Raw genomic sequence first — 22,475 nt, forward strand, 5'->3', positions numbered from 1 at the left:
TGAACTCCACCATTTCTCAAATAATCTATCCAGATTTATTTTATGTCAACAATTGACTTACATTCATTTTTATCTTTTCAATGGAATTTTCTGAGAAATTAAAAACATATTCTTAAAGAAGTAATTTTTTCAAATTCGTTTGCTCATCAGAACAGATTTGTAGAAATGTAGCATTATGTGACTTGCTCACTATGCATCCTCGGCAGTGAATGGGTGCCGTCAGAATGAGAGTCCAAACATCACAATAATCCTCAAGTAATCCACACCACTCCAATCCATCAATTAATGTCGTGTGAAGGAAACAGCTGTGTTTCTAAGAAGCAAATCCATCAAGACATTTTTTTAAGCAACTTCAAACAACTGATAAATATCTGTTCTGATGAACAAACAAACAAATATACTTCTTGGATGGCCAGAAGTTGAGTAAATATTCAGCACATTCTAATTTCAAAGTCTCTTGAGCTGTGAAATAAAAATGTCTAGAAAGAAAATATTCTTGCATACAGTAGTTCCACTTAATTTACATTTAGTCAAACAGTGATTTCATCCTCTTCTTTGATCATGTTTATTATTTATTTTGATGAGATCATCATCATCATCATCTCACTGATAAACAGAATGCAGATCCTCACATGTCTGATTTAACCTGTCAGTCAAAGCCCTCTGACCATTAACAACCCACCTGAATCATCAGCTCATTATCAGGAGGTTCAACTTTGTCCTAGAACAGAGAACAGATTCAGGAACACAGCTGAGTGGAGGACGCCTTTCAAACGGACATACTCAGATATTCTCTCTGGATCTTAACCATTTTCTTCTGTACGCTTGTATTTCTGTTTGTGATTCTAGTGCCTGGAACATGGCACTTCTCTCAGACAAGGTGAAGTATTGCTTCCGTTTGCTTTTACTTTGATTTTCATTGTTTGTGTCATATTGCAATAGGGTCATTCTCAGGTAAAGTGCCATTTTTATTTATTTGAAAAATGTTACTGGTGAACCAGCCCAACTCAGGCCCGAAGAATTAACCTCAGGCTCAAAGTAAAAAGGGACCACCCGGGTGCATCCTCAAAAATATTTTTTTTACACATTTAACATATTTTGAGTATATACTGGCAGTGCCTGCCAATTTTTGCTTTGAAAAATTAAATTAATTTTATGCTAAATATACACACAAAGTTTGGATTAATACAAATTGTTTAATGTGTTTGAAAAAATTATCTTATTCTCACCTAGGCTGCATTTATTTGCTCAAAATACAATAAAAACAGTAATATTGTGAAATATTATTATAATGCAAAATATCTGTTCTGTTACCGAATAAACATTAGGATGTAAATTATTCCTGTGATGCAAAGCTAAGTTTTCGTCAGCAAATCCTGCAGTCTTCAGTGTGACATGACCTTTCCGAAATGTCTAAACAATGAAATACTGTTAGCAATTATGATGTGGAAACAAGATACATGGTCTATGCTTAATTTCATGAAGTGTGCGATCGCGATTAATCACAGAAAAAGGGTGTGATTAATTAGATTAAAAATTGTGATCGATTGACAGCCCTAGTTCATATTGAGGTATCTGATGCATGTTCTTGGCAATTCCCCTCATTCTTACGAAAAAGAAGAGCTATGTGTGAGATTACAGTTACATTTAAACTCATTTCACACCTTTTTCACATCTCAGTTATTGAGAAAAAAAGCAGTCTACTAATTTGAGGTGTTAATGAACCAGTGTATTTAGCCTACAGTGCTTGTGGAAATGACAATAATGCAATCGCCGGTGATTATTATCTTTTCCTATTTAGCCTAGTAGCCCAGCGCACACATAAACAGGTAAAAAACCCAAGGCTCCTCTCAGAGTTTTTCCATTAACAACAGACGATGCATAAAAAGTTAAACAAATCTACACTATTAGACAAAAATGTCGTAATCACCCATGCACACTCATCCGTGAAAACTGTTGTTGTGTCGGTGGATTACGTCTTTGCCATCTATAATCTTGATTTAGTACAGCAATCAGTTTATGAAAGACCTCCCAACTGGAATTGGAGTTTGGGCATTGCTCTTTTGTTGTGTTTATGCCTTTTATGTTTCTTAGATTTGTTTGATGTCAAAGTGCAATTAAACGAGCCTAGCTTTGCTCTCGTTTGAGGAGTCTCACTTTACCAGTTTCCTTCCGTGTCCTCGAAACCGCCAGCTATGAAATTGTCTCGTGCTCTTTAAAGGTTGACTAGTCAAGCGTAGCTTTGTGTGTAACTCTTCTGTGCCATTAGCACAAACCATATAAAACTTTGTTCAGATGAGATAAGCTTATCTTCACTTCAAAAGCACATGACCACGGTGCAAAGTAGGTCACAGGGTGCTGTTGAATCATGTCATGTTTCAGACGCTTTTATCTAAAGTGACGTACAACTGGGGAATACATAAAGCTATTATTTTTCAAACAGGTAAACAGACACAGGAAGTGCTCATAATACCAAATGTAAGGCATTGTTCAAGTAAGTACAAGCTAGAAAGGGAAGGAATAAATAAAGAGAAAATTAAGTAGTGTTGAAAATTTCGGCATTCTGGATGGGGTGGAAAGATCATTCCACCAGCCAGGAACGGTGAATGAGAATGTTGTGGAAATTTACTCTCTGCTGCTCTGAGTTTGGTCCGATGCTCACGAAGAACGTCAGATAACCAGGGGTTAGAAGGGGCAGCACATGAGAGAGGACAAATATTGTCTAGACAAGAGGTTACAGTAGAGCAGAAAGTGTCAGTTGATGCATTCACACTCCAGAGATGAGAAATGTATAGGTAAGGGAAGAAAGGAGGACGCTATCATACTACGGAGGAAAGATGGGAGGGGGAAAGGGAGAGTAGGTTTCATCTAAAAGTAACCGGTAAAGGGGTTGATGGATCACAGGTTGCCTGATTTGTGCATGTTTGCAGTGGTAAGTTGTTTGAGATCAAATGAAGCAAGGAGCGAATGGAAGTCTGTCGCATAAGGTTTGTCAAGATAAATGTTGAAGTCACCAAAGACTAAAAGTGGACTGCCATCCTCCGGGAATGAGGACAGCAACCCATTCAGCTCCTCTAGGAAGGTCCCTAGAATTTGCCCAGGAGGAGGGTAAATTATCACAACCTGGAGATTTATAGGAGCTGTGACAGTAATCGCACATGGGAGAGTGGGTTGAGAATTTCCACTTGTTAGAAATGAGCAGACCAGTGCCCCCACCCCAGCCAACAACCTAACGGGGGCTGTGAGAGAAAAATAAATGGTTCGATACAGCAGCTGGGGTTGAGGAGTCTTCTGGACGAATCCAGGTTGTAGTCAAGCCTAAAATGCTGAGTGTGGATTTTAAAGAAAAGGCAGAAATGAAGTCTACTTTGTTTACAGCTGACTGACAATTCCAGAGACCCACAGAGAGAGAAAGAGGTGCAGAAGAAGATGTAGAGATGTAGGATGAAGGTTAGCAAGATTGCATTGCCGTCTGTGTGTGATGTTAGAGTGTTGTCAAGAGAAAAGTTGGAAACACATGATAGAGGTCAGAAAGGGGACAGAAAAGGAGAGTGTTTAAACGGAAGATAAAAGTAATACTTAAGTTGGTTGATGGTTTCAATGCTTGGTGAAGTCACACAGCTGAAGTCAAATAAATATACAGTCTAAGACACTACAGTGAAAACAGCTGTGGCCACCGATAGCAGGGCAATTGCTCTGAATTATGTCAATGAAACACAAATAAACTGTGGATTGAAAACTAGACTGAGGTTTAGATGATATTCACTGTAGAATCTGTTGCCACCTTCACATTATGTAACACCTTTACATACACTATATGTGTAATTGTGAATCATTTTGAAAACGTCGTTGTGTATACGTGGAACATTTTAGAAACTCAAGGGAAAAGCTTTTTGACTACATCGTTGTCGTGTATACGTACTGTAGCCTAAAACTCTAGAGGAGACATATGAGGTTTCTAGATGTTCCTAAAATCAAAGGAACAGCTGAGACTAAAGTATTCGATCTTCTTTCAATACTATTGCTGTATTGTAGACAGTTGAGATATTGAAGTAGGGTTATTATGAAGAAATCATAAAAACGTTTTCATTCAGACAAAATAGAAGAACAATACTAATGAATTTGACAAAAAAAAATACTATAACAGAAAGTACAAAATAAATACAAATAAAAATGTATAGCAGTGTTTGAATTATACTTAAATAAGTTAGTATTAAATATATCTCTATGCAATTGATATGCATAGAAGAAATTTGGTCTTCATAGAATTTGATGGAGGATATCTCCTGATGAGTTCATATTTAGACTTTTGACTGCAAACTTTGATATCTTCTGAACACAATTTTGAGGCATGTTTTTCAAAGATTAAATTTAATAGCAGGAGATTTACAATGAGCAAACATCTCCATTTTATCTCTGAATAAATATCTTTATATTTAATCTAATTGCTGTCTGCAAAAAGCAATTGCGATCAAAGATAGAAATGATCTCATTTATGATTTTTATTCCTAAAGGCATTAATAAAATGTAGCAAAGACTACCAAGATCTTTATCTACCAAGATAAAAAGAGAAGTTTAGAAGTTTAGAGAAAATGTTGCTATAAACACAACCAATAACTTAATGCAATTCTGCAGAGACAGCTTATCAACCAAAACAAATTTAAACAGAAAAGCAATAAAACAGTGACTTAAAGCTTATCTTTTCTGTGTGTGTGCAACGCTGACACAATGCTCTAATTGCCCTGGCGTTGAGTTTATTTTCTCTGGCAGAAGGATTTTTCACTCCTGGCTTTCAAATCTAGCACATCAAGATGTTGTTCAGTGCATGATATTCTTTTTCAGTTGTATTTCTCTTCTTTTCTGACTTTGCATGGGTCTTTAAAGTCAGCAGAGCTGATGAGGAGGCTCAAACATCTTCATCATGTCAGATGTAAAGCATGACAGACAAGTTTTTGTGTCATTGTGCTCGTTATATCAGGTGCATGGCCCGGTCACATGGATTCAATCTTTATTTTGTCATTTCCTGACACATCTGATGGCGTCCCACTGCTTTATGCTGTAACCAGGCCTGTGGAGAGATGTTTCTGTCAGCTGTTTCAAATGTCATTTTCTGTGGGTGTTCTCTATGCTACAGTGCTAATAATAACATCGCAGGCTTTGAGATGAATACTTTATGCCAGTATGATGACCTGGTTGAACTTTAACAGTCGGAGCAGCTTCCTGCCTCATTCTTTATAAATTGTGAAGGGAATTCTTACATTTAGGATCCCAGACGTGCAGAAATAACAAAGACATCACCATATTGTTGCATAGTGCTCTGGGTGCTCACAAAAAAGTCCTCTAAACTCTTAAAAATAAGGTTTCTTTATTATCACTGTTGGTTCCGTGAACTTTTAACATCTATGGAAACTTTCATTGAACAGAAGGCTTTTTATAGTGGACACAGTTTCTTTAGAGCATTAAAATGTTCTTTACACTAAGAAAATAATGGTTATTTCAAGAAATGTTCACTGAAAGGTTCTTTGAGGAACCAAAAAAAGGTTCTGGCATTGGTACAAAAACACTCTTTTGAAAGCTTTACTTTTAAGAAGATTGTGTTCTCCTCAGAAATGACCCCTCAAGCTTTGAGCTCCTTTGCTGTTTTTTAATTTAAATATTTTTATTTTACTATATTTGTTCCTTTTAATATTGAATTTTTTGTTTCCTTCTTATTGATTGATTTGGCTTGTATGAACTGCATATTTGTATATTTACCAAGTCAGTCTGGTTACTTTACAGTAATTTACGAGGTTTAATGTGCGAAAGCAACTTAAAATATGGCTTGCCTTTGTTGTTGTTCCCCTCTTCCTCCAACTTCTCATCTTTCCTCTATATCTCAGGGTTATTCTGGGATTGAACTCCTAGACCTGCTCCTCGAGCCTCATAGGATCCCTCATCTGGAGAGCAGTGGTGACCATGGCAACCCTGTGTGGTCAATCACAGATCAAAGCGTGAGTGGACCGACATCTGTTCTCTGTGACCTGAGTTTATGTGATGGATCACAACACAACCTTCCTGCTGAGAGCATTTTATTTTCAGTTATTTTAACTAATTTAATTAATGAGACACCATGGAAGGCTTCCATTAAACACAGTCACAGCATTTTATATGTCTGACCCAAATTTATCTGTCAACTTGTGTGTGTGTGTATATGTGTTTGTGTCAGATATGAAACCGAGTGTGTGTGTAAATCAAAAACCTATAGGGAGCTGCGTACATGGACAGCATTTTAAGACATCAAAGGCACCATCCAGATGCAAAAGCTTTATGTTAAATATATATTTTTTGTGTTTTAGAAGTCAATTTAAAATAACTGTTTCTACTTTAATACTTTAATATTTCTTCCTGTGATCAAGCAGAATTTTCTGTGTCATTACTCCAGACTTCAGTGTCACATGATCCTTCAGAAATAATTCTGATATGATGATTGCAAAAAAAAAACATTGCTTTCAGTGTACAATGTACAAAGTGTACAATGTAAAAAAAAACAAAAAACAAACATATATATATATATATATATATATATATATATATATATATATATATATATATATATATATATTACAAAAATGCTCTTCTTTTTAACTTTTTATTCATCAAAGAAAACTGACAAAAAAACAAACAAACAAAAACTTTTGATATATATAGATATAAAAAAAATTCTTGAGAGCAATTTTAGTTCATGTTAAAGTAAATGTAACATAAGATAATTAACTTCAGAGACACAAAAGGCAATGCATACAATTACTAATCTGAAATATTGTCTTGTGTGTGTTTTAGTTTGTGCATTACGACTGTGTATGCATGTTTCTGCTAAGATGCAGTTGTGTGCATTTATCATCTATGAATGAGTCACATTACAGTTTGTGTTCCTTCAGATTCTGTGTCATGGTGAAGGTGTTGTTGATAACTTCCTGGACTCACTGTTGCAAGCGTCAGATGGCGTGCCACAGTCCTGCTCCCCTCCCTGGGTCCCCTCACCCTCTGACAGTGGAATCAGTGATGACACCCCCTCTGACCACCTGGACAGCCCGCCGCCGCCCACCAGTCCGCTTTTTGACACTGTCTTCCTCCCTCAGCATCCTCATCTTCTTCCTCAGCATCTTCATCAGCGAGACACACCTGTCACAAACACAGAGCCTGATATCTCCATTGATCTGGGTAAGATTTCACTCTTCAAACAGTTAAACACTGTTACTTCAAACATGAATTGAAAAAAATAATAAAATAAATTATAGAAAACTTACTATATTCCAGCTAGTTCAAAGGCAACATTTCTCAATTAAGTTTATCTTAACTTTAACTGAAATACAAATATATAAAAACTACTTGAGCATAGTTAAAAAAAGAAAAAATAATAAAATGACAATACTCAAAATGACTAAAATTTTTACAAATTAAAATAAAAGAATACAATATGATATAAATGATACTAAAATAACACTGCCACACAAAAGCTACAAAAGATTTATTTTTATTTATTTCTTTGAGGTGTCTTTATGTAAATATGTATAAAAATAGGTTATATTAGGGAAACTATACACTAGAATTTATGCAAAAAATTCAACTTGGTAAGAAAAAAAAAAGGTTTTCTGTTCAGGTACATATTGTTTAAGTACTAACGCTGTAGGCTGTACTGATGCTCACTTCACAAAGACATTTTCTGTAATACACCTGCAGGTACACATACAAACATTTAGTTGAGATTGGATACTGATAAAATCGTTAGTTCACTTGAAGATGTAAATTAGGCTGCCTTTAACTCACCTCCGAGGCAACCTAGGTCTATGTGACTTTCTTCTTTCAGATGAATCCAGTTATATAAAAAATCAGTTTGATCTTTCAAGCTCTATCATTGCAGTCAGCTGGTGCTGCATTGCTTCAGTCATTGCTTCAGAAATTAAATAAAAAGTGCCCATCCATAAAAAAAAGTGTCTCACAAGGCCTCAAGTAGTGAATCGATGCATTTTTGTAAAAAAAAAAAAATATCGGAAGCAGCTCCAGGAGGATGATGTACAGTATGAGGTCAGCGCTGCGCATGCACTGGTGAGTCTCGTGAAAACCAACGTTTGTTAACAGGAGCAATGGAAGCAGAATTACCTTACTATAGCAAAGGAAACCAGTCTCCTCCTGGCTTATCTTGACATGCTTCGACATCCTTCTTTACAAATCCTTGTGTCAGAGCATGTGCAAAGCTGACCTCCATACGTCATTCTCCCAGAACTGCTAAGTTTACAACAGTGAGCGCAAACTAGATTAAAGTGATTATTACATTTAGAATATGGATATTTCTTTCACAAAAATGCATCGATTTGCTGCAGGAGCACTTTGTTCACCCCCCGGAGCCATGTGAGACACACTTTTTTTTATGGATGGGCACATTTAATTTGACTTCTTTTGGACTGAAGCAATGCAACACTCGCTGACTGCAATGATAGAGCTTGAAAGATCAAAGACCATTTTTAATATAACTCAGACTGGATTCGCCTGAAAGATGAAAGTCATATACACCTTGGATGCCTCAGGGGTGAGTAAAACGCAGCTTTATTTAAATTTTTGGGTGAACTTACCCTTTAACTGGTATTGACTTTCTTCAAAATTGCTGAAATAAGGCAAAATTGCAAGCTATTTCAAATAATGTGGGAATTTGCTGAATTTCCACTTATTCTTTCAATCATAAAAACCTGTAGGGCCTGCAAAACCACCAGAACACGCATTAGACTTTTAAAGCTTTCAGAGTTCAAAGCCTGAGTAAATGCAATGAAGAATCACTAATCTGAACAGAGTCCAAATGAATACACTTATAATTCTACAGCAGACAGGAGAAGCCTGTGATCTTCCACAGGAAGCAGACTATAATAACTGATCTGAGTTTTACTTACAGCTTCACCACAGCAGAAGTTCTGCCTCTCATGCAGGTCTGAGGTCTACAAAGCACCCAGTAATTCACTAATTGTAAAATCTGAAAATGTGATTTTAAAACCAATTACATATTTTAATATGCAAATGTCACACTGTTCAGTCTTCTGTGTTCAACTGTTGTTTACAAATATCTTTCTATTGTACAAGAATTCTCAAAACAGCCTATCAACCAAATATCAACTAGGAATGAACAGAAACTTGATTTCTCAGCCAGTACTGATATTTGACTGATACTAAAAGAATCTCTCTCAACTACTAATGCTGGAAACTATACAGGGAGATCTCTCTTTAAGTACATAATAGAGGTTAAAATTAACAACAAAACTATTATTCCATTTATATAATAATCACACTAAAAATGTTTGTACATACAAAAAGGCTATTATTTTTCCTTCATGACAGATTTAATCAGAGGCTACATTTATGATTAACAGTAAATAAGTTATTTCTAGTGTTTTTATTGCTAATCAGCGAACTGTGAAAACTTGATAACTTTCCTGTGGTGAAAGCAATGTTAAATGGCGTACTGTTCCCCAGCTGTTTTATTGACATCTTTCTTTTGGTTGAAACACTGATTGATCGATTACACTAAACATGATACATTTCAGTAAGTTGTGCTGTTTCTTGCAACATACCTTCATATGTTCATGTTTGAACACTTGAACTGAAGGACTACTACAGCCATCTGTCACGTCACGTTTCAGAGCACCAAAAAAATTCATTTATTGCTTGAATTTTGTGTCAAAATGAACAAGACTTGAAATCTGACTCAGATGATTCGCGATCCCGCTCCGTACTCCCAAACTGACTCAAATGATTCGCGATCCCCATAACTGACTCAAATGATTCGCCATCCCTCTACGAACTCCCGAACTGATTCAAATGATTTGCGATCCCCAAACTGACTCAAATGATTCGCGAACCCGCTTTGAACTCCTGAACTGACTCAAATGATTCGCGAACCCGCTACGAACTCCCGAACTGATTCAAATGATTCGCGATCCCGCTCCGTACTCCCAAACTGACTCAAATGATTCGCGATCCCCATAACTGACTCAAATGATTCGCTATCCCTCTACAAACTCCCGAACTGATTCAAATGATTTGCGATCCCGCTCCAAACTGCCGAACTGATTTAAATGATTCGCGATCCCGCTCCGTAGTCCCAAACTGACTCAAATGATTCGCGATCCCGCTCTGAACTCTCGAACTGACTCAAATGATTCGCGAACCCGCTCCGAACTTTCGAATTGATTCAAATGATTCGCGATCCCGCTCCGTACTCCCAAACTGACTCAAATGATTCGCGATCCCCATAACTGACTCAAATGATTCGCTATCCCTCTACGAACTCCCGAACTGATTCAAATGATTTGCGATCCCGCTCCAAACTGCCGAACTGATTTCAATGATTCGCGATCCCGCTCCGTACTCCCAAACTGACTCAAATGATTCGCGAACCCGCTACGAACTCCCGAACTAATTCAAATGATTCGCGATCTCGCTCCGAACTGCCGAACTGACTCAGGGCACCAACTCCCAGAGGGCGCACCATCCCAGTTGCTCCAAAACAAACAAAAAAAACTTCCTCCATTCTTCCATCTGCGCTCACGACCGCTCGCACCTTATGTTTGCGGCTGAATGTTCATGATTGATGGATAAATTCAATCCAGGGAAGAGAAAAGAAGACTAAAAGTAAAAAAAAAAAAAAAAAACAAAAAAAAAAAAAACAGACATAAAGTTGGCTTGACGTTGGACGAGTCTCAAATTTAGGGACCATCCCTAAAGTTACATGAGATATTGGTATACACTTTTCTAACGTCAGTAGCATTTGAGGAGAATGACTTATAGTCATAAAAACACTGTAATTGTTCATGTAGGTGTCAGCTATAATGCACAATTGAATTAAATGTTTGATATTTATTAAAATAATCTGTAAATCATATGTAAATTATGCTACTCTTTCACATGGGCTGAACGCAAATATAAAGCTCAATAGCATTTGAGGAGAAAGACTTGCAGTCATAAAACAATTGTAATGTGTTCATTTAGTTGTCAGCTACAATGCACACCTTATACATTTTTAATATTAAAATAAAGTATAAATCATTTAGGTAAAAATGAGGCCGTTTATCACTTTCAGACACATTCATGTGAAAGTATTTTTTAAAGGTTCCCTTACGAAAATTACCCATGGTTTTATCAATAACACCACAAATCATCGGTCTTGTAGCCATGGCAACTGCAAATTAACAATGGTTTTGTTACTTCAAATAATAATTTACAAAGTATTAATATACTGTAATATTTTTTTTAGTTTTTAGTTTTTTTCGTATCGTATAGACAGACTGACAGAAATGGCAATGTCTTTACGACAACCTGTCAAAATAAAATCTCGGTATAACTTGAAGAAATTCAAACAGAAATATAGTACTATTGCACAGAAGAGTATGCTATACGTCAAGTAGGCCTAATAGTTAATAATAATAGTTCATTAAAAAACACAGAAACTCTGGTTACAACCCACCAAAATAAAAGTTTGGTCTAACTCAAAGAAATTATGTAAGAAATTGCACAGTAAAATATAGCCTACTTTAAAAATATATATACTAAAACATTATTTTAAAGAAATATCACACACATTTTCATAGAAGTTTTAATGTAAGCTTGCCAAAACAATAACACCATATTTTTCAAAAACAATTTCTAAAAGTACATTTGTATTTGTGCCTATAATGCTTATTTATTTATTATTATTGTCAGCTAATAAAACCTATGCTTCAGGGACCATATTCATATAACATCTGAGGCTAAATGTAGCTCTTGACTGGTTGAGTTAGATGATGATTAACACTAAACTGTAGAAAATCAGTTGAGTCTCCCCAGCTGGAAATGTTATTGGCTGTTAAAATATTGTGTTTCTCATAATAAATTGACATATTGATAACACTGAACCTTTCGTAATGCGCTTTATTACATGTCGATGCATACTGTATGCATTAGTGAGTGTGGTGGTGCTTAATGGGGTATGGTCACTTATTTCTTATATAAACTGTTTCAAATGCAAGACATTGATTGCATGAGATTAAGTTTGTAAATGATAGCCTGTGTCCTATTGTAGTGTGCACATATACAATTTTTTATCAAACTGTGAAAACTGTGACTAAATTCAGTATATATTCGCATGCCCTCAAAAATTCCTGCCCCCTTCTCGCCACCCCATCAATATTTTTCTAGATCCGCCCCTGATCAGAAGTAACAAAACACAAAAACTGTTTGTGATTATTGTATGGGAGTCCTATTACAAATAATGTTTGATGAAGGAAAACTGTGGATCAACCCTGGCTTGAGCTATATGGGCGATTCATAGGGTCAAACACATTTTTCTGCCCCTTTTTGATTGAGAGCATATAATCGGCCCTGATCATTGGTTGCTTTTAAACAATTGGTGATACTAATTATTAGCAATACATTTGTGCACCCCTACTAACAATCACACAGAACAGCTGCAACCAAATAGTGCTACCAAACACCTTATGCAACTGCATAGCAAAGCCCTGAATCTACCCAGTGGTGCATTTCCCAAAATCAGGATCTATGCGACCACAGTAAGTTAACAAAGCTGTGTGAAAACACACTCTAGAGCAGTAGCACCCAAATAGTAATGTGCTAAAAAATTATAAAAACATCTTAGCTACTACTAGCAACACCCAAGAAAAGTAGCAACCATGTATAAATGTGCTAAGAACACCTTAGCAACACCTTAGAAAGCACCCGAACACCACTCAGCAGTGCGCTAACAAGCACTCAGGAAATGAAAGATCTGTGTTGTCTGTTGGTCTTTAGACATGGTGTGATGTAAATGCATTGTGTGTGTGTGCAGCAGATTGGGAGGCCTGTCTGTTCTCTGAAGGTCTGACAGACTCTCAGTGCACATCAGCAGTGCAGAGAAATGAACCAGCCACCGTTTACCAGCTCACCGTAAAAGACCTGCTGCTTTCCAACATCGCAGAAGCTGTGAGTACTGAGAGAACACAAACAGACATCATGTAGAGTGTGTGACTCAACTGTTCTGCTGTGAAATATACAGCTAGTGTGACATCCACACGGATGCTAATGACAACCGGCTCTATAGAGGAGAGACAGAGAGCAGCGGAGATGTCAGATTTCATACTGGAAAACAGGAGATGTGGAAAAACTCAGGAAGAAATACAAGACAGAGAGAGAAAAAAAAGAGGTCTCTTCCAAAATGTTTGAAAAAGAATCTGGTGTGGATTTTACCTTATTTTTATTCTGAATTGCAAAGAAAAAGCAATTAACACTTTAAATTATACATTACACTTTTAAAGACTAAAGTACAGTAGTATTTTAGAGTGTACTAAATTGTGATTTTAGAAAATCAAGGGCTTCACATGCATTCTTCAACAACATTCCCAGAATGCATTGCAACAAGCAGTTGTCACACACACACACACAAAAGATTCAGCAATTGTGACAGGAAAAATATTTATGTCTCTATGTAAAGACTTTTGTTTCTGCTGTTCTTTTGAACTTTCTATTTATCAAAATACATATCATGGTTTCCACAGAAATATGAAGCAGCTCAACTGTTTTCAACATTGACAATAATGAGAAATGTTTCTCGAGCAGCAAATCAGCATATCATAATGATTGCTGAAGTATCATGAGACACTGAAGACTGGAGTAATGATGCTGAAAAGTCGGCTTCATAGCAAATTCATATCAAAATAGTTTTTTTAAATTGGAATAATATTTCACAATCACTTTTTTTACTGTATTAATATTAAATAAACAGCTTCAGTGAGCATCAGAGCCTCTGTCTAGACATATTAAAAAATATATAATAATAATAAAAAACTGATGAAAAACAAAATGTAGTGTAAAAATTGTGGCCTTTAAAAGTTGAACTTTTATCTTCACACAAATGCATAATGAAGGACGATGCAACAGCACATGTGTATAGACCACCACCAATTAAACAAAGCATTGTGTTATTGATTTATGTGATGCACGCTGTAAAAAACCAAGTGAACATATGTATTTGTGCAGCACTTTTCTGAATGCCTGAGTCTGAATGGATTTGTTGTCATTATTCAATGCAGTGCACTGATACTTGAGACTGAATATACTGTCCTTGTGTGGCACTTTGCAGCTCTGTCTAGTAATATCCACAGCTGCTCTCAAAAGAAATAATTATAATACATGCAATACAAATTTGAAAGGACATGAAACGAAATGTGTTTCTATGTCTAGTCGAAACCCTCCACCCAGCAATCCCAGCAAGAACTGCTTCTCAATGAAGATGAGAAAAAGCTTTTAGCCAAGGAAGGAGTCAGTCTTCCCAGCCAGCTGCCACTTAACAAGGTTTGTTGAACACTTAGACCATGTCCTCTATCTGAAACTCTGCCATAACTAGCTAATCCAGCCAAACCTTTAAAGAAAAGTCAAATTTGCCATCTAAAGCCAACAGTGTTAAAAGAATAGTTCACAGAAAAAATTATAGGAAAATTAGCTAAAACTATTTACTCACCCTTATTGTAGACTAGTTTGTTTCTTCATCACAACAGATTTGGAAAAATGTAGCAGTCCATCACTTGCTCACTAATGGATGCACTGCAGTGAATGGGTGCCGTCAGAATGAGAGTCCAAACAGCTGCTAAAAAAATTGCAATATTTCATAAGTAATCTACACCACTCCAGTCCATCCATTAATTTATTATGAAGCAAAAAGCATGTTTGAAAAAAAAAAACACAAATCTATCATTAAGATTTTTCTCCAGTCAAAAAGTAATCTCATCTGAATCAGGAGAGAAATATAAAGAAATCAAGCACTATTTACAAGTCAAAACAGGTTTAAACAAATATGTGGGTGAATTTTGATGTTAGAGAAAACAGAAGATGGACTTTTTAGCGTTATCATGGATTATGGACTCCACGGCTGAGTCTAAAATTGAAAATGCCTTAATGATGGTTTTGTTATTTTATGAACATGCAGCTTGTCACTTAAGATATTAATTGATGGACTGGAGTCATGTGAAGCACTTGTGGATTTCTGTGATGTTTTTGATCTGATGATTCGTGACTTGTCTATTTAAATGATGAGACTTATTCTGTCATATTTTGCATCGCACTTTCTCCCATTCATAAGAGTGGACCATCTTGATATATATAAAATCTTTGAGGTATAATGCATCTTTCATACTCCTGGTGATGGTGTCATAATATCACATGACCACTTGCAGTATCATCACAGTAACAAGCATATATTTACTGCTGGAAGCCTGATCAGACATCAGCAGAAAGGAAAGAGGCTTTTACAGAGGCTGAGATGAATGAAGTCAGTGATGAAAGGCACCTCTCATCGAAATAACACTCCTCTTTCAGCCTCAGAGTGCTAGGATAATGGATAATGACAAGATTACACTGATTTGATTTGATTCACGTGCTGCCTGAGGTTTCAGACCTAATCAAATCAGAATAAATGTCTGAAATGTTAACCCTTTCATTTCAAGATGAATTCATGTTAATATTCCGTCTATTCTGGCCTGTCCTCTCGTGACTTTCTTAGTATGAAGAAAAGGTTTTGAAGAAGATTCGGAGGAAAATCCGCAACAAGCAGTCGGCGCAGGAGAGCCGCAAGAAAAAGAAGGAATATGTAGATGGACTGGAGGGCAGGTGATTATACACATGCATAAATACATACATCAAATTACATGTACTGTACACGTAAGAAATATGAAGCAGCACTACTGTTTTCAACATTGATAATTATCAGATATGGGTCTTGAAAAGCAAAAAACTGAAGACTGGAGTAGTGATGCTGAAAATACTGTACAGCTGTGCATCACAGGAATAAATAACATTTTCATATAGAAAACAGTTATTTTAAACAATCAGAATATTTCACAATTTTACTGTTTTACTGCCTCAAGTACCGGCTCCCAAGTCTGAATGGTCATTTCTGTTGTGAACGGCTTTACAGTATGTACCTGACTTGTGTACAATAAAAGCATTCACCTCAGATGGCCTGTCTGTTGTACAAGTAAACAGTCTGACTGAATTAATGAATATGACATCAAAGAAAAACTCATTAGTAAACTTGCAGTAAAGTTGAAATTGAGGTTGAAAGTCATTAAAAAAATCCAGGCTCGAACTTATCTCAACTTAGGATCAAAGGAATCCAATATCCTCCGAGAGGCTGGAGAAATTATTTAGAACACACTGCTGCACAAATTTCGGGCATGAAATTGCCCTTTAAGGAACGGCCCGTGGGTTTATCTGTCCAAAGGACAAACTCATTTCACAGCCGGCGCTGCAGTCACTAAAAGCACCCCAGGCATCTTGCTGTTTTTATTCACACATTCACAAATCAGTCGTCTGAACGTCACCGTCTGATGCCAACAAACACCTGTGGGATTGTACTGACCTCAAAGAAAACGTCTAGTTTTGAATTTGACAATAAATCCTGCTAATCAGGACACCAACAGAAAGACAAAATACATTTTTTAAGCTAGAAAGTTAGGAAGCGGATGAGATTTATCCTCCGATTTAATACAACTTGTAATGTTAAAGGGTTAGTTCACCCAAAAATGAAAATGATGTCATTAATGAGACCTCTGTTCATCTTCTGAACACAGTTTAAGATATTTTAGATTTAGTCTGAGAGCTCTCAGTCCCTCCATTGAAGCTGTGTGTATGGTATACTGTCCATGTCCAGAAAGATAAGAAAAACATCTTCAAAGTAGTCCATGTGACATCAGAGGGTCGCTTAGAAATTTTTTGAAGCATCGACAATACATTTTGGTCCAAAAATAGCAAAAACTACGACTTTATTCAGCATTGTCTTCTCTTCCGTGTCTGTTGTGAGTTTTTAATTTTAATTTTTCAGCAAACAAACCCTTTAATGTAGAACTACTTTAATTTATTCAGTCCTGTGTATTGCTTCTTCATGAGAACAACTGTTCCAACAATTATTACTGAATTATCATCTAATGTTATTGATGCATCCAGCACCATATACACTATTTAGGGAGTGTTTGTGTGCATGTGAACGCCTGCTGTTTGTAGGTCAGATTTATCACTGTGAGTAATTGGCCAATATACTCTGGTCTAGGATGGCTGCCTGTAGCACTCAGAATCAGGAATTACAGAGGAAAGTCTTCCAGCTGGAGAAAACCAACACGTAAGTCTCATTTCACAACAATATCAGATCGGCTCCTCTCTGACAGGGCTATAAATCAATGGTTCGCTTCAGGATCTGGATTCACATTGGACATCAAGTGGCCCAACACAGTACTGAAACTGCTTATTGTACAAAAAGAAAGTACATTTTTCCTACAGTCTGACAGTACAATGAATGCATGTCACAATTTTCATGCCATCTTTGGCTAGCTTCTACCAATTCCTGATTTATAATATGACATACAACCTGTTTGATCTCCTCCATTGATAAAACTATTTATTTTGATATTTGAACAATGCAAGATCACACAGTGAGATGCTTATTATCATTCGCATTTGACACTGCTTTCCCTCCTGCTGTTTGTAAATACTATTATCACGTTTTTACATTTGTATTTATCTCATATTTACATTTTGAATGACTTTTTATCCATATAAATATGTATTGCCTATATGAAGTATGCTGTTTCCCAGGAAATCCGCCCTGACAACATTAAAATATGAATTATCATTGTAGGAGTGTTTATATCATATCTGTAAATAAATTTTTATGCTGGCAAAGATTCTAAAACAGAAACTGCATTGGTCTATTTGCCTATAAATAGCTTTAAGTTATAGTTTAAACCATTATTTGATATGAATAGAAATGTACTGTATGTCTGAAGTAAGCATGGGTAAACTTTTGTAATGTAAAATAACTGTGATAAGAGCAATGGCATATCAGCTACTTACATGCTCATAAGACATATATTGTTCAGAAACCCATCTTTCTTTTGTTATTGAGGGAGTTTTGATGTCATTAGTGACATCCGAAGTGATAACGCGATCATCCAAAAGTTACTGGTCCTACGGTACCATTTTTCACCTAAAATATCTTCTGTCCCATGTCAAAAAATTCTCAATGAATCATAATTTTCAAATGAAATTAAACAACAATCCTTTAACCATAAAGATTTTTGGGTTAAGTGGGTGTTTTTATGTTTATGTATCTAAACTTATATAATCAGAATTTATTCTGAATTTCCGTGTAGGATCTTTTTTTACACTTTGAGGATTCTTGATTAATCCTTTTGGCTCCAAATTAACAGCATTCTGAAGAAGATATTGACGAGCTACAGAAACATCTGGGTTGATGGACTGAACTTCAAAACTTATTTTAACCTTGCAGACATTTTCCAAACACTCATCCTCCCACATGCTGCATATGTGTCCTTAGATGAAGCCGTTCCCTTTTACACTTTTAAAGTTCACATCAAATGGAAGTTCCATTACCTCTTCCTCTAACTCTCTCCATCCGTCTGTCCGTCAGGTCTCTGATGGAGCAGTTACGCCGGCTGCAGTCTCTGGTGATGAACGGCTCCTGTAAACCGGCTCAGACGGGAACATGCATCCTGGTAAGATGACAGCACAGGAGGAGGAGCCTAAGAAAGGAAAAGAAATTAAGGAAGGAAGGAAGTTCCAACCTTTGAAGGAATCGGCACCAAGTGTTTTTATAACTAAAGCACAATCAAAGTCAAACTTCAAAGTGAGCATTTGCAGAAAAGGTAGAAAAAAAAGAGGAAAGTAAATGTTGGGTGACACATAGGCCTTAACTCACTCTTCTTCTTCATTACAACTGATTACATCAGTGACTGATCTCACTGCCACCTTCCAGAAGAGCTCAACAATGTCTCAAAACTTTGCACAGAATTTACAAAATAAAATTAGCAACAAGTCAGAAATCTCAAACAGTTATAAGGGTTTTAAAGGGTCAGTCGAAAATGTGACTAAAAAAAATGACAAAATAACTGGAAATTAACTACTTTAGTTAGTCAGTATAGTCTTGTATTTAGCATTAGCATAGTTTTAATTATATTTTAATTATATGTATATATATATATATATATATATACTGTATCATGATCTGAGCTTCGCTCTTCACATACTCCTTTGTATACTCCTGACAGTCAAAGGAAGCAACCAGAAGAAAGATAATCATTGTTTTGTGTTTCATAAACTGTCTCTTTCTGCTCTGCAGGACATTTCGTACTCGTCTCTGTCCGCTCTCTGTCGAGATGCATCATTCGATACAATTACATTCTCCTTTAATAATAAATCCTTGCCTGAATAGATGAATGAATCATTTCATAAGTGAGGCATCGAGAGGCTGTTTGAATTAAAATGAACACTGATGCCATGAAGATAAATGAAGTGTCTGGATATTACAATATTGCTGACGTGTATAGAGCAGACTTCATGATTTACAGCATCTCAAAAACATGTTTAGAATGAAAGAGCTGAAAAGGAAAGAAGTTAGGGGAAAAATGTCCAGAGGAAACAAGTAAACAAAAGAAGGACTGAATATATTATAATTTAGTAATGTACGCTACTGTTGTTGTTTTGTTTTTGTAAGGATGCATTCAATTGATCAAAAGTGAAGGTAAAGACTTTTGTCATAACAAAAAGATTTCTGTTTAAATGAATGCAGTTCGCTTTAACTTTTTATTTATCAAAGAATCATGAAAAATAAAATGTATCATGGTTTCCACAAAAATATGAAGCAGCACAACTGTTTTCAACATTGACAATAATCCGAAATATTTATCGCGCAGCAAATCCGCATATTAAAATGATTTCTGAATGATTGCTGAAAACTGATGCTGAAAATTCAGCTTTGCATCACAGGAATAAATTAGTTTTAAAATATATTAACATAGAACAAAGTTATTTTACGATTGAAAAATATTTTTTACCTTTTACTGCAAAAAAAAAAAAAAATGGACTTGGTGAGAAATAGAGTATGCAATGTTTCAAAAACATCTGAACAGTATATATAATAATTCTCAAGTATATGAGAAAATATATTGCAATATTGCTGTTTTAAGTAAATAACATCCTTGTTTTTCTGCATCTTTTTATCTTTCCTGGAGCAAGCTGTTTAAAGGATGTAGGTCATCAGCTGACCAATATAGCAGGACTTGCTTATTTACTTCCTCTCGTTTAATATTCCTTCTTTTCCTAGGTGCTGGTCCTTTCCTTCTCTCTCATTCTCATCCCGAGCCTCCAGCCCATCTCACACAGGAGGGCCGCTGACCCCGGGGACTTCAGCCCCGTGAAAGGTCAGTCAACACTGACTTATAGCAGGCCACATGAAAGAGTGCATTTACATCACATTATACTTCTGAATGCATTCCAGAAAACAGTGTAACTACCAGACATCTATGTTTACCATCTGAGGCATACATATAAGCTGCTGATTTTCATCTGTGTAATACAGACACTCCATATCAAGGTGTAACCTGATGTATATTCAGGTTTTCTCTAACAGGTCAAAGTCTTATGGGAGATGGCAGCACTGAAGTGAACAGACTTTTCATGTGGCACAACTTTTTCTCTTATCTCCTCATGTTTGACCTTTCTCGTAATCCGCTTGGTTCCATTTCTGATACATTCGTTTCAGGATACAGTCAGCTTGATAAGATGTGAACATATTTTAAACTTTTAATTAAATACTACTTTAATACATACTAAAATCACACAATACAATGTACAAAATGTCCCAATTTTCATTGCTCCCTCGGCCATTGTATTAGAAATACAAACTTGTTAACTTTTTTTTAAATATATGTATATACACTATTATAAATGTACATTCAGTATTTAAAAAAATTATAGTATAAAAAAAAACTTTCTAGATTAACAATGTCAATAACATCACAGTTTGTGAAAAGGGTCTAAATAGAATATATAGTTACATTTTATAATAAATATATTTGATATTATTACCTGTATAATTAAATTGTGTACAGACACACACATATATTTAAATAGTTTTTTTATAAAAAATTATTTATATTATTTAATTTAGTAAAATAATATATTTATCTTTTTAAGCATATTTATTATTAAATATGCTTAAAATATCATATTATTAATTTATTAATAGCATATTTTTCTCATGCATGGGTGTTTAAAAATTAAAATATATAGTCTGTTATATATTTTAGCAAGAGGATCACCATATTTGGAGTCGGTGTCATCCAAGAGTTTGAAACCCCTGCTTTAAAGAACCCAGAAACCAAAAAAAAAAAAAAAAAAAAAAAATCAGAGGAACCTGTGATGTCACATAGCTCAACGCAAGAACAATATTCAGCCAAAAATGGGGTTTGATAAGAAAATTATACTTAAAAATTTATTTTCACTCAAATCATTTACTCATCCTCATGTTGGTCGGACCCTGAAGGTTATGTGAATGATGACAGAAATAACCCTGAAGAGTGCTGCATGTATGACGGTACATAATGTTCTTTTTCATGAAGCTAATATGGCAAGGTCCTGTTTTTATACTCATGTACAGTATAATGGATCCACTCTTGGGCAAGCGTTTAATGCTATGTACATACAAAGGAAAAGATTTACTACTGACATGTGCATGTTTGACTGTGAAAAACCCCGGAGCCTGGAGACAGAACGCACTGAACATGCAGCAATGAGTCACTGTGTCGAGGCCTGATTTACTCTTCCCTTTCTCCTGCAGTTCAGTCCAGGTCACTGCGCTCGGTGATGGAGGTGTACTCAGTCAACAGGGACGTGGACGTGTCGTCTTCCACCCACGGCAAGCTTCGGCTCAGGCCCGAGTACGCCGACATGGACCCTCTACATCACAACCACAGCTACAGAGATGGCGAGCATCATCACAGAGATCCCATCACGGGCCACGCTGCCACACTGAGGTGGATGACACATCCTGAGAAAGACAGGAAGTGATGTCATGGATTGACAAACATTTTATCAGACATTTGACCAAGGCGCCGCCACTCATTCCATCCACAGACAGGAAGTTACTGTCTGACAGACATGCAAAGCAGCAAACTGCTGTTTGTTTTGCTTGTGTGTGCCATTTAGCTGCAGATTTATCTGAAGAGATTACACTGCGATTACAGAATGGAACTTTAAAAATGTAAAATGTTTCGAAAATGTACATATTTTATAGATGCTTCAGTTTACTTGAAAATAATGCACCTTAAACTGTACTGTACAAATGTCATGTAAATACAGTAATCTGGCAAATCTAAAGCCTGTGTCATCCTCAAGCGTTCATTGCATGAACATTTGTTAACATAAACTGATTCAAGTACTATGGCTAATCTAGTAGCTATTCAAGTGTTCATTGCAGCAGCATTTGTAAATATTTGACCACTTCATCGCAGATCCTTCCGGCCAAAAACACCCACAGACAGGAAGTGACCATCTGATTGACATGCAAAGCAGCCAACCACAGTATTTGTTGTATGTATGTATGTATAATAGTATGTTTTGCTATTAACATTTAG

General features: G+C 36.0%; 1 protein-coding gene across 3 annotated transcripts; it reads left to right on the forward strand.

Moving 5' to 3' along the window:
- Window positions 1-687: 687 nt before the first annotated feature.
- creb3l3b (cAMP responsive element binding protein 3-like 3b) lies at window positions 688-22,444 on the forward strand. 3 transcript variants are annotated; one of them, XM_052547472.1, is made up of 10 exons: window positions 690-880; window positions 5,880-5,990; window positions 6,918-7,200; window positions 12,848-12,978; window positions 14,236-14,346; window positions 15,551-15,657; window positions 17,096-17,164; window positions 18,473-18,557; window positions 20,165-20,261; window positions 21,680-22,443. In XM_052547472.1, the coding sequence occupies exons 1-10, from the start codon at window positions 860-862 to the stop codon at window positions 21,907-21,909; spliced, it is 1,245 nt and encodes a 414-aa protein (XP_052403432.1). In that variant the 5' UTR covers window positions 690-859; the 3' UTR covers window positions 21,910-22,443. The 3 variants fall into 3 exon arrangements, with proteins under 3 accessions (XP_052403433.1, XP_052403432.1, XP_052403431.1); XM_052547471.1 differs by having other exon boundaries at window positions 691-880; window positions 12,845-12,978; XM_052547473.1 differs by lacking the exon at window positions 17,096-17,164 and having other exon boundaries at window positions 688-880; window positions 12,845-12,978; window positions 21,680-22,444.
- Window positions 22,445-22,475: the final 31 nt, after the last annotated feature.

This window comes from Carassius gibelio, chromosome B2, assembly GCF_023724105.1.
Source record: "Carassius gibelio isolate Cgi1373 ecotype wild population from Czech Republic chromosome B2, carGib1.2-hapl.c, whole genome shotgun sequence".
Lineage (NCBI taxonomy): Eukaryota > Metazoa > Chordata > Actinopteri > Cypriniformes > Cyprinidae > Carassius > Carassius gibelio.

Bases quoted from the DNA above. Each gene is read 5' to 3' on its own strand.
- creb3l3b (XM_052547471.1), top strand. From the start codon at position 860: ATGGCACTTCTCTCAGACAAG. The intron at 17,165-18,472 runs GTAAGTCTCATT...TCTGTCCGTCAG, and splicing joins CAGCTGGAGAAAACCAACAC to GTCTCTGATGGAGCAGTTAC. The intron at 18,558-20,164 runs GTAAGATGACAG...TTCTTTTCCTAG, and splicing joins AGACGGGAACATGCATCCTG to GTGCTGGTCCTTTCCTTCTC.